This window comes from Mustela putorius, unplaced genomic scaffold (genome assembly GCF_011764305.1).
Source record: "Mustela putorius furo isolate JIRA1106 unplaced genomic scaffold, ASM1176430v1.1 tig00000867_pilon_pilon_pilon, whole genome shotgun sequence".
NCBI classification, from domain to species: Eukaryota; Metazoa; Chordata; class Mammalia; order Carnivora; family Mustelidae; genus Mustela; species Mustela putorius.
The window spans coordinates 3,592,559-3,604,735 of NW_025421501.1; the positions used below are offsets into that span (position 1 = coordinate 3,592,559).

The 12,177-nt window shown below is 54.1% G+C and overlaps 1 protein-coding gene across 8 annotated transcripts in view; it reads left to right on the plus strand.

Annotated features, from left to right (window-relative positions):
* Positions 1-12,177, plus strand: part of ATP2A3 (ATPase sarcoplasmic/endoplasmic reticulum Ca2+ transporting 3) — a 39,656-nt gene that overhangs the window by 8,104 nt on the left and 19,375 nt on the right. For 5 of the 8 annotated variants that reach the window (XM_045085448.1, XM_013050708.2, XM_013050709.2 and 2 more), the window contains exons 2-13: positions 1,648-1,665; positions 1,934-2,016; positions 3,608-3,712; positions 3,886-4,024; positions 4,308-4,388; positions 4,493-4,578; positions 6,071-6,535; positions 8,159-8,247; positions 8,418-8,520; positions 10,023-10,154; positions 10,545-10,670; positions 11,873-12,091. In XM_045085448.1, coding sequence (XP_044941383.1) covers positions 1,648-1,665; positions 1,934-2,016; positions 3,608-3,712; positions 3,886-4,024; positions 4,308-4,388; positions 4,493-4,578; positions 6,071-6,535; positions 8,159-8,247; positions 8,418-8,520; positions 10,023-10,154; positions 10,545-10,670; positions 11,873-12,091 — 1,646 coding nt within the window. Of the gene's footprint in view, positions 1-761; positions 880-1,647; positions 1,666-1,933; positions 2,017-3,607; positions 3,713-3,885; positions 4,025-4,307; positions 4,389-4,492; positions 4,579-6,070; positions 6,536-8,158; positions 8,248-8,417; positions 8,521-10,022; positions 10,155-10,544; positions 10,671-11,872; positions 12,092-12,177 lie in introns of those variants that run through there. The other 3 variants (XM_045085450.1, XM_045085451.1, XM_045085454.1) reach the window with 3 other exon arrangements.

A 12,177-nucleotide genomic window follows, 5' to 3' on the forward strand; every position in this document is an offset into this window, starting at 1 on the left:
TGATGTGTGTCATGAGGTTAGAACAGTTCTGTGCCAAGGCTGGTGCATGGCAGAGATGACCTCTACAGGACCCTGCTCCATTGGAGAACTGGCCCAGAAAACCAGACCTGGCCCTCCCCCTGCCTTTCCTGTTCACTTCAGCTAAATAGATCAGAAGGAAAAAGTCTGTTTGATTTTAATCTCAATGCAGGACACTGGAGATTACATTTTCCACGGAAAATGTCAGCTGTTGCCTAAAATAGGACTAGGGAGAAAAAGCTAGAAAATGTATTTTTAGGTTATATGTTTCCCTCCTGGGTTCCTGCAGTCCAGTGGGCTGCTTGATACTCTCCATGGTTCAGCTGCCAGGTGCCCCAGATCTTCCACACAGATGGTCTCAGGAGAGGGCTCCCACAGGAAAAGTCTTTGCTGATACCTGAGTGAAAAACAGGTGGGCAGATACATGGACTTGTGTCAAGAAGGAGGAAGAAGAAGGGAGAGCCAGCCTAGGGTAGAGGCTCAGAGTCTGCATTGCTCACAAGCTCCCAGGTGATGTCAATGCTGCTGGCCTGGAAACTCTACTCAACAGCGGGGTTCGGGTAGGCTCAGTCTGGGAGGCACCCCAGACAGGCCTCAGCAGGACCTAAGCTCAGCCGATGGAGAGAGAGGCCCATTGGAATCCACCCTTTGAGGCCCAGCTCCTGCCTCTTCCCATAGACCTGCCTATTTGCTGTGTGATCTTGTTCAAGTCATGTTCCCACCCTGGATCTCGGTTCTTGCAGCTGTGAAACAGGGTGAACACCTGCCCTGTCAACCTTTGGGCTGTTGGGAAGGAAGATTCAAAGACTTCAGGTACCCAGGTGGCCCACTCTGTCTGGAATAAAAAGTGCTTCAGGAAATGTAAGAGATACAAATAGAGCTTGTAAAGTGACAGCAGGTCCTGGTGGTGTTTGGGAACATCATTCCTCAGAATGTTCTGTGGGTTGCAGACTGGACATATGGGATGGGGCTTGCCCCCAAGTAGAGGGGCTGGGAGAGGACAAGTTGAGACTCAACCTCCAGGAACTGAACCATGGCAGGTTAGACACTGCCTGGGATGCTGGCTGCTGAGGTCGTGTTGGAGGGAACCCCCACGTAGGGCAGGGCTCAGCAGGCTGGCCTGGCCATGCTGTAGGCCTTACCTCAGTGCTCCTGGAGGAGCAGGTATGTCAGAGGTAGCCTGGGCTGATGTTCTCAATTTGAGGGAGGGACTCCCTTGCTGTGGCCATGTGGGGCCTCGAATAGGATTGTGCAGCCATCTGAGAAAGAGCACTACAGGGGAGCTGTCAACTTACTGTGATCTCAGGGGTCCCGTCTCTCCTCCAGTTTGCTCCATTACTCCTCTGTACATGGGGGAGGGACCAGAAGGGCCCTCCTGGCTCTGATCTTGTCAGGCCATACCAGATTTTCCTTAACCAGGGTGGGATGAAGTGAGTGGAGGAATGGAAGCCTCTGGGCTCAGACCAGCCATTCTGTGACCTCAGAGAGCGGTGGGAGCATGACTAGACCATTATGAAGGCCCGGGTAGGCACAGCTGGGAGAACGGCTGAGGCTCCTCCATGGTCCTACTGCATAATTCGGTTATCTCTTGTCTCCTCATGGCTCCTGTGGCTTGCCTGGATCCTGAAGAGCTCCCAACTGAGGAAGGTGAGTCTTGGGCCAGGGCAGGCTGCAAGGCCTTGAGCCATTCACTCTCGGGTTGTGTCCCTCCCTCTCCCCAACAGAGTGAGGATTTGCGGACATGCACCCCCCCACACACCAGTATCACCCACCTATGCCTCTAAGGCCTCAGGCTCTTGCTCTTTGAATGGTAGGGAGGGAGTGGGCCAGGTGGTCTCCTAGGTGGTCCCAGCTCTGAATGAGGGTAGGTCAGTTGGTAAGGGACCCAAGGTTTACATGGTGCTCCAATTCTCAGGGAAGTCCCTGTGGGAGCTGGTGCTGGAACAGTTTGAGGACCTCCTGGTGCGCATCCTGCTGTTGGCTGCCCTGGTCTCCTTCGTAAGTAAGGCCCCATCGCACAGCATCAGAAAGCCTGGAAGGGAAAGCCAGGTTGGGGCAGTGCTCAGAGGCCCAGACTCTGAACTAGAGGTCTGTTCTCTCAGCCGTGGACATCCCTGGGCCTCTACCCATCCCCTTCCTTGCTCAGACTCCAGCTTCCCTTGCCTGAACCCTCAAAGCCTGCCCCCTACACACTGGACTGCTCCCATCTGTCCCCTTCCACTCTGGCTGTCAGAGTGAGCTTTCAGAAGCACAGGTATGATCCCTACCCCTCCCTGTCTTAGGGCACAACCTAAGCACTCAATCACAGCACTGTTGACATTTTGGACCAGATAATTCTTTGTCTGGAGGCTGTCCTATGAGCTCGGGAATATTTAGAAGCACTAGGAAGCATTCCCGACCTCTACTCACCAATGCCAGTGGTACTGCCCAGTTGTGACAGTCTAAAGTCTCCAGATATTGCCAAATTATCCTTCGTGGAGAGCCCTTTCCATGGCTTCCAGTGCCCCACAGAAGAATGTGGGCCTTAACCTCTTACAGCTTGTCTGTGGCTGCTCTCCTTTTGCCCCTCCCCCATTCTTACTGCCTGAACCCCTCCTGGACCTTGCTGGGCCCTGGGGAGGTGGAACACTACTTGTCACTGATGGCTGAGCAGCAGAAATCCGAAGGTAATGCAGGGAAATGGCCACCCTGAGAGTGGATGCAGTTCCTGCTCTTGGCCCTGTGCCCAGCAGGGCCTGGGGAGGAGACCTCATGTTGGTGACATGGAGTGCAGGGAAGCAGGGGCCCAGCCAGCTGTGTCTGGCCTTCCTGGCAACTGTTCTTGTGGAAACTGATGACTCTTTTTTTTTTTTACTATAATTTTTTATTTTTTATAAACATATATTTTTATCCCCAGGGGTACAGGTCTGTGAATCACCAGGTTTACACACTTCACAGCACTCACCAAAACACAGAAACTGATGACTTTTACAGAGAAAAAAGCCTGTCGGGGCAGGTGCCTTATAACAGCTTAGCTAAAATGGTGTCAGCACCCCTCCACAGTGCGATGGACACTCTGAGACCTGTGGAAGGGAGTGAGAAGTACCCCCCTTGGGCCAAGAGGTGGGAATAGGACTTTAACCAGGTTAAAGGGCTCTGGCTGGAGTTATGCCTCTCTGGCCAATGGACTTCAAAATGAGCCTGTAGCGGGAGCATCTGGGTTTGCTAACACACGGACTGCAGGGCCTCACCCCAAAGTTTCTGACACAGGAAGACTGGGATAGACCCCGAGAATTGCGTTTTTAGCAAGTTTCCACGGGATACTGCGGTTGCCAGTCTGGCATCAAACTTGGAAAACCACAACTAGGCAGAGAGTGAGACCTCCAGCTGTACAACTGCCCCACATCCTGAAAGTTGGCTGGGTGGGGCGTGAATGGTGGCAGTCACTGCCTACAGATAAGCCAAGGCCTCCGTGCAGCCCTCTCCCAGCCCAGGCCTCCCCAGGGCTATCTCTTCCAAGGCAGGAGGCAGCAGACCCAGAGTATAAAGGAAATAGGGAGCAGCCCCTGGGCCACAGAAGAGCCCCAGCTCACCAGCTCTGACTCCATAGGTCCTGGCCTGCTTTGAAGAGGGTGAAGAAACCACAACAGCCTTCGTGGAGCCCCTGGTCATCATGCTGATCCTTGTGGCCAATGCTATCGTGGGCGTATGGCAGGTGGGAGGCCCAGAGGAGGGCCTGGGCCTTCAGGTGTCCCGGCTGTTCCATGTGACCGCCACTTGGTGTTAAGAGTCCTGCAGCTCCATCCCGGGCGCCAGGGGTGTCATTCCAAGGGGTCAGCCTGCAAGGGCCAGTGAGGGCAGACCACCTACCTGCCTCCTGTTCTATAGGAACGCAATGCTGAGAGTGCCATTGAGGCCTTGAAGGAGTATGAGCCTGAGATGGGCAAGGTGATCCGCTCAGACCGCAAAGGTGTGCAGAGGGTCCGAGCCCGGGACATCGTCCCTGGAGACATCGTAGAGGTGGCAGGTACACTGGGGGTGTCTTTCCATTATGTGATGCTGGTGAGCCCTTCCCTCTCTGTACTCCCATCTTTCTGGCTATACACACAGAGTGGGGAGCTGTGGGATCCTTCCAAAGCTCTTCGGCCAAAACCTTGTTGGACAGATAAGGACACTGTGAGCGAAGGAGCAGCATCTATCTCAGGGATCACAGCCTAGGCCCCTACCTCTCACCCTTGGTTCCTGGCAGTCCTCCTGGCTCCGCCAAGGGGTGGCGCCCAAAGCCACACTCGGCCACTCTCTCTCCACAGTGGGAGACAAAGTACCCGCTGACCTCCGCCTCATCGAGATCAAGTCCACCACCCTGAGAGTGGACCAGTCCATCCTGACAGGTGAGGCCCAGAGGCCAGGGCTGAGCAGGGCTGAGCAGGGCTGAACAGGTCCAGGCATGGGGGTGTCTTCATGTAGGGTTTCCCATTTCTGATTCCGTGACCAGGTGAATCCGTGTCTGTCACCAAGCACACAGATGCCATCCAAGATCCCAGAGCTGTGAACCAGGACAAGAAGAACATGCTATTCTCTGTAAGTTCCTGGGATGGCTGGGGCCTTTGTCTGGACACTGATAATAAAAACTTTAACATTCAATCAGTTAAAGCCCAACAAGAATGAACCTCATCAATTATTGACAATATGTACAAATTTATAGTACTGGTAACAGCTTGTGTTTACTCAAGCCTGTGTGCCTGCAACTGTTCTAAGCCCTTTACGTATATTTAGTCCTCACGGTGCTTTTAAAATAAGTACTCTTATTATTTGCATTTTCCAGGTCACAAAGCCAGTGAATGGTAGAGCTGGGATGTGAACTCAGACATTCTGAACCCAGAGCTTTTCCTCTTACCTGCTAGGCTTATCCTGCTTTAAACTGGAGAGAGACAGAGCTAGCCTATAATCACCCAGTGGAGATTCCTCTAGTGATAAGCGTTGTCAAAGTGGTGGAGTCCATTTCTCAGATGGGAAAAACAGCTCAGCACTGGTGGGCATGATAGGCCTCTGAGGCCTCAGAGAGAGCACTGATGCTTACAAGCTGCCCAGAAACAGCCTGAAGCTGAACATGGAAGCCACAAGGATGGGTCAGGCCATTCGGCCGTGGCCCAGGGCACCGAGTTATAAGGCTAGAAAAACTCCCCAGAAGCGGACAGAGATGGAGAAAGCAATACTCACCCAGAGTTCTTAAGGTGATGCCTCCTGCTTAGATGTATGGAAGCCTTAGACAGGCTGCTTTGAAGTGAGGAGGGCACTCTACAAGGCAAGATCAAGCATCAGCAGCTATCACTAGGCAGCTTTCTAAGGAAGACGCTCTGGCTAACTGCAGATTATTTCCTTAGCTGAGGAGCCTGCAAGTGGGCGGACGCATGGGGGAGTGGAAGTTTTGTTGCGCAGGACAAAAGAAGAGAAGCTGAGGTTACGAGAGGTCCCTACCTTTTCTCCAGCCTCAGCACAGGGCACCTTTCTGAAGGGTACCACGTCATTAGCCTCCTCTGAGCAGCTCCTTTCTTGAACCATTTTATACAAGCTAGAAGCTCAAGGCTAATTAGCCTTTTTACCGGGACTTAGGGATTTTACGTGGGCCTTGGGATTGGATGGACTTAAGCTCAGATTTTCTGGATTCTTCAGCAAATATTTACAGATCATTTACCTAGGATCACAGTCAGCCTGGCACTCCCATGTGGCCACGTTGGCTTTTTACAAATCACATTTTTATAGGTTGGTATTGTGCTGTGCTAGTCAGTCACATAGTCTGTATTGGTCCAGTGCTTCGTGTGCCAGGCCTCGTGATAGGCACTGGGGATACAGTGCTGAACCAAGTCCTTGCCTTCGTGGAGCTAACACTGTCATGGGGATGCCAGCCACGGCTTAGCACTAGATAGCTTCGTAAGCCTGGGAGCATTAAGTGACATGGAGAAAAAAACAAGCCAAGTAGGGGGATAGGAATGCTATGGTAGCCTGAAGAGGTCAAGGGGTCCCAGACCCCTGCGGGATGCTAAGCAGCCCTTCTTGTCTCTCCGTTGGCCAGGGCACCAACATTGCATCGGGGAAGGCCCTGGGCGTGGCAGTGGCCACAGGCCTGCACACAGAGCTGGGGAAGATCAGGAGCCAGATGGTGGCAGTGGAGCCAGAGCGGACGCCTCTGCAGCGCAAGTTGGATGAGTTTGGGCGGCAGCTGTCCCATGCCATCTCCGTGATCTGTGTGGCTGTGTGGGTCATCAACATTGGCCACTTTGCCGACCCGGCCCATGGTGGCTCCTGGCTCCGTGGCGCCGTCTACTACTTCAAGATTGCCGTGGCCCTGGCGGTGGCCGCCATCCCTGAGGGCCTCCCGGCTGTTATCACTACATGCCTGGCTCTGGGCACACGGCGTATGGCACGCAAGAATGCCATTGTGCGGAGCCTGCCGTCTGTGGAGACCCTGGGCTGCACCTCCGTCATCTGCTCTGACAAGACGGGCACCCTCACCACCAACCAGATGTCTGTGTGCCGGGTGAGTGGCTGCAGCCGGCTTGGGGTCCCGCTGGTGTTGCTGTGTGAAGCTCAGCAGGCTGAACTCCTTCTTGGGGCTGCCCCTGACTCCTTTTTGGCAGGGAATGGAGGAGCGAACCTGTGGGCTGCCCGCAAGGTGGGGAGCAGATCCTTTTCCATGGGGCAGAGCAGCAAGGTCTGGCCAGATGTGTATCACTAGGACCCAAATATCACTGTACAGCCCTGGCAGGTCATTGTCTGTCTGTGAACCTCAGTTTCTTCATCTGAAGTTTGGGTATGCAAGCTTGGACAGACAACCATAAAGGATACTGCAGGGGGTCAACTACAGCCTTGGCATCTGAGCCAAGCTGGGCCTGGACCCAACCAAGTTCTGTCCCGCTCCTCCATCACTCCACAGTCGATGCCCGTCACCAGTCACCAGATATGCCAGCTCCAGTGACCTGGGCAGGGCTGGGAAAGGAATTATTCATTTCCTGGCCTTCAATCCCAGATCCTGGGCTTGTTGCCTGTATGTTCCAGGCATTCTGGCTGAAACTCCAGTAGGCCTATGGGGCAGAGGGGTGGGTGGGTACTGGTGAGTGCTGTGGGTTTCCCACCCCTCTTAGAGTCCCCAGTCATTCTTCTCCCACATCTGCTCCCATGATCTGCCCACTGAGAAACTCAGACTCTGTATCCAAAACCTTGAAGCCCAAAACCTTGGGGAAGGGGAAGGAAGCCCTGCCACAGGGGAAGGGGCACAAGCAAGTTTTTTATTCTGCGTCCCCTGACCTGTTAAAATCTCTAGGAGGACTTCATTGGAACAGAGTGTTCCTTCATTGAAATAAAGGTTTGAAAAACATACTGCAGGGAAGTTGTACAGGCCTTACTTGCTGGGAGGGGGCCGAAGAAACTTGACTTCTCAGGAGGTTTGCTGGCTGGAGGGCTTCTCCCTAGTCCCCTCAGGAGTAGGGAGGGGAGCACAAAAAAAGGGACATTTGTTGAGCACCTACTGTGTGCTGAGCTGGCCATTGACTTGGAAATGTACACCAAGGCAATTTCTAGGAAACAAGAATTATCTCCTTGGTAAAGCTGGCTTCCAGGCAAGAAAATGGGCCACCCTGGGAGGGATAAAGCCCTGACACTGAGATGCACGGGTAGGGTCTGGGTGACCCAGCAGGCCCTGGAGGAAAGAGCTCGCTGTCTGAGAACACCTTTGGGCAGGGGTCTGTGTCTCAGAGGAGTATGTGGGTTTCCACCCTTAGAGGCCAGGAACTCATCCTTTCAAGGAGGAAAAGAGAGGCAGCTGTACTCGGATCCCACTCTCTTCTCCTGTTACCAGTGGAGAAACTAATGCTCTGGTGCTCAGCCAGGAGTCACATAACAAAATGGGCAAGGATCCAGGCTTCCTACCCCGTGTCAGGGCTCCATCCGGGACACTGAAGAATCTGCCATATACCCCTCAGGGGTCCAGAGCAGAGGCCCTGCCTTGGCCTGAACCCGACTCTTCCAGACCTTGGCAATAGGGAAGGCCAGCAGCTTCTTTAGGAGCCCAGAGGATCCCACCTTGGGTCAGGCTCTATTCAGAATGGCTGCCCAAAGAGGAGAGAAGTGAGGGCTTGCCTAAGCATGCCTCTGTGCTCCCCAGATGTTCGTGGTAGCTGAGGCTGAAGCGGGCTCCTGCCGTTTGCATGAGTTCACCATCTCAGGCACCACTTATGCCCCGGAGGGTGAAGTGTGAGTGCTGGGCAAGGGGTTGCAGGTGGGCAGGGTTCCCCGGGGACCTGGGCTACACCAGAGAGCTCAGAGAGCTGTGAGTGGGCAAGGCTTCCTGGGGTGGGATCGAGAGGCCATGCGCCTCCCAGGGATGGGGCCAAATGCCCTTGTACCAAGACCCAGCCCCACAGGAGACAGGCGGAGCGGCTCGTGCGCTGTGGGCAGTTCGATGGGCTGGTGGAGCTGGCGACGATCTGTGCCCTGTGCAATGACTCAGCGCTGGACTACAATGAGGTGGGACCCAGCTCTCTTCTGTGACCTCACTAGTGTCCGGGTGCCCAGGACAGACCGTTCTCCCAGAGTCTCAAAACTCCCAGGATTGGCAGTCCCTGCCCCTTTGGAGTGCCACACCCCAGGAACACTGCCACCCCTGAATACCCCTACTGCCCCTCCTTTTGCACACTGGCTTTGAAGTTGTGCCCTAGGGCTCTTGGGCTGTGGAAGACTAATGTAAGGGACTGTAGTGCCAGGGTGTCTAGAGGAAGAGATTTGGGAAATAGGACTAGAGAGGGTGTTTAAAGTAGAAGACACAGCCCAGGAAAGTCCCACAAGTCATAACCTGATGTGATGCAGGCAGTGAATACCCTTACCTGCTACTCGAGCAGTGAAATGGAACATGCATGAAGATACTCCTGCCTGGAGAAAGGACTTGACCAGACCAAATCATGTTCCATAATAAGCTGAAGGCAGTAGGCAGCCACCAAGCAGTTTTGTTTTTTTTTTTAAATATAACTTTCTTTTTTTTTTTTTTAGATTTATTTATTTGACAGACAGAGATCACAAGTAGGCAGAGAGAGAGGCAGAGAGAGAGAAGGGAGGAAGCAGGCTCCCTGCTGAGCAGAGAGCCCCTTGATCCCAGGACCCTGAGATCATGACCTGAGCCGAAGACAGAGGCTTTAACCCACTGAGCCACCCAGGCGCCCCAACCACCAAGCAGTTTTGAGCAGGGAAGTGATAGGGTCAGAACTGCATTAACAGATCACCTGAGCTTCTGTGTGGAGAATGGAACAGGGCAAGACTGGATTCAGGAGCCCCTGTGTGGTCCTCCAGGTCAGAGAGTTGTTAGCTAGGGCTTCAGGGAAAGGGAAGAAAGCTTGGGTTAGAGATTTAGGATGGGACTTGGTGACTAGTTAGGTGAAAGAGAGAGAGGGTACCTCCTGGTTGCTGTCCTGGCTGGGACAGTCACCGGAGCGGCAAATATAGGGAGAAGGGAAGGTGACTTGAGGGTCATTAAGGAACCAAGTCCAACAGGCAGCAGTTAGATTTGTGGGCTCGGAGTTCAAGGGAAATGTCACTGCCAGGCTGGGCACTGGAAGTCAGGCACATGAAAAGTGGGGAAGTGGGGGGTATATGAGGCCTCAGGGAGAAAAGGTGCGAGAGAAGGAGCAGGGCCTGGACAGCAGAGTCTAGAAAGAGGAATGTGGGGAATCTGGGGAAGGAGGCTGAGAAGGAGCCTGCGGAGAGAGAGGTGGATGGCGGGAAGGATCCATGTTTACTGGTGCCTGGGTGGGCAGGGGGGCGGCGTGGTCAGAAGGGAAGGAAAGTCTCAGTATCAGACACTACCCAGACCCCATGACAGCTGGACTGGGAAGGGCCGCACTGGCTTGATGCAAAGGAGGTTAGAGGTACCTGTGGTAAAGGGAGCTCCAGGGGTCAGGGGGTGAGTGGGAGGTAAGGCTTGGGGGTCCCCTGGAGGAGACCCTGCTATTCACACCCTGTATTCTGGGCCCCACCAGGCTAAGGGCGTGTATGAGAAGGTGGGAGAGGCCACGGAGACGGCTCTGACTTGCCTGGTGGAGAAAATGAATGTGTTTGACACCAACCTACAGGCCCTATCGCTGGTGGAGCGAGCCAGCGCCTGCAATGCGGTGAGCAGAGTGAGGGCTCCGGCCACAGGCCTCGTAGCTGGGCTTCTGGGCATCTAGAGAAGAAAGAGAAAAGGACAAGGTCTTGGGAGGTCTCTGGGAGGAGGACGGACCTCAGACCCTAATAAGACTTGGCTAGAGAGAAGAGGAAGGAAAAGACTTGAGTGTGGGCAAGGACCCAGAGTTGGGAAGTGCACAGCATGGTCAGGAAGTGACAACCTTGTGGCGTTTCTCAGGCTGAAGAGGGAGCTGGGGGCTCAAATGTCAGGATGAGAGAAGGGGTAGACACCATCCCACAGGAAGCAAGAGGCTCTTTTCCAGGCAGCTGGGAAGAAAGCAGTTAGGCTCTGCCTGGCTCTGCCCCTCACATCCTGACCCTTCTGACCCCTATAGGTCATCAAGCAGCTGATGCGGAAGGAGTTTACTTTGGAGTTCTCCCGAGACAGGAAGTCCATGTCCGTATACTGCATACCTACTAGCCCTGACCTGGCGGCCCAGGGCAGCAAGATGTTTGTGAAGGTGGGACCTGCCTAACTGGCCTGGGGCTTCTGTGCATGAGGAGTCCCTGGGAGATCTGATCTTCAGTCCTCTGAAGAGCTAGTGACTACAGTTATGGGGGACAGAGGGAAGTGGGAGGCCCATTGTCAAAGCAGTGAATCTGGAATGATCAAAGCAGTGAATCTGGAATGAGGGTGGTCAGCCCGCCATGGGGAACTGGGGACAGGATCCAGTCTTGGTGGAGATAAAGCTAGAGCCAGACACCAAGGCCTGCCACTCACCATGGTCCCAGCTCTAGACTGAGAGGCACTGCCTTGTCACATGACTTTGGGGTCTCCTATGCTCCTCCCTGGGCCTCAGTCTCCCCTTCTGAATGGCAAGGTTAAGCTGGAAGGTCTCAGAAGCCTTTCACCTCTGAACGGTGTATTGAGGTAGTTGGTGCCCATCTTTGGTGCTACATGTTCTGGAAACTGAGTCCTAGGGAGGGAAGTTTCTCATCTAGACTTTTGCCCATCGCAGGGCCTCTCACTGCTTTTCAACTGAAGTAGGAATGACAGCCCTAATTTCACATTGAAATGGAGATTTTAACCCCTTTTGAAATGAAAAGCCTTCTGTATTGGGAATCTCAGGGCACTTTGAAAATTTAGCATTTGGAGTGCCCTTTGGAGGAGAGGGAGGAGGCATTGATGGAGAGTTTAGAGGCTATTTCCAAGATGAGAATAGGAGCAAGACCCCAAGGTGAGACTCCAAGGCTGCTGAGGAACCTGTCACCCCCAAGAATACCTTCCCAGAGCCACACCTTCAGCATGGCTCTATTTCTGGTCCCCAGGCAGGGCTCAGCCTGCCTCCTGTTGCTGAGACCCCTACAAAATTGGGATCCCAGCAGTACTGGATTGGCAGGGTTGCAGTGCCTGTAGGAGGGCTGCCAGTTCTATCCCCACCTCCCCAAATGCTGCAGCAGACCTTCTCAGCCTTGAGTTGGTAGGGGGAGGGTACCCTCCAATGGTCAGCCACAACCCCCATTCCTTTTGGGTTTCCTCACAGCGAGGTCCCCTTGATTCTCACTCTGAACTTTCAAAGAATGGAATCTGGTCCTTATCTCACTTTGTGTCCTCTTGGATGGCCTTTTCCCATGCCTGGGCCTTAACTTCCTCAGTTGGGCAAGAGGGGAAGGAAGGGGTCCTGACTGACAAGAGTTGCCTCTCCCCTCCCCCATGATGCAGGGGGCTCCTGAGAGTGTGATTGAGCGCTGCAGCTCAGTCCGAGTGGGAAGCCACACGGTACCCCTGAATGCCACCTCCAGGGAGCAAATCCTGGCCAAGATTCGGGACTGGGGCTCAGGCTCAGACACATTGCGCTGCCTGGCGCTGGCCACTCGGGATGCACCCCCACGGAAGGAGGATATGCAGCTGGACGACTGCAGCAAGTTTGTGCAGTACGAGGTGGGTGGCAGGGCAGAGCCCCTGGGCTGGGAGCTGTGTGTCTCCCTGCAAAGGCTGGGCAGGTAGGAGGTTGAGCATGGGCCCAG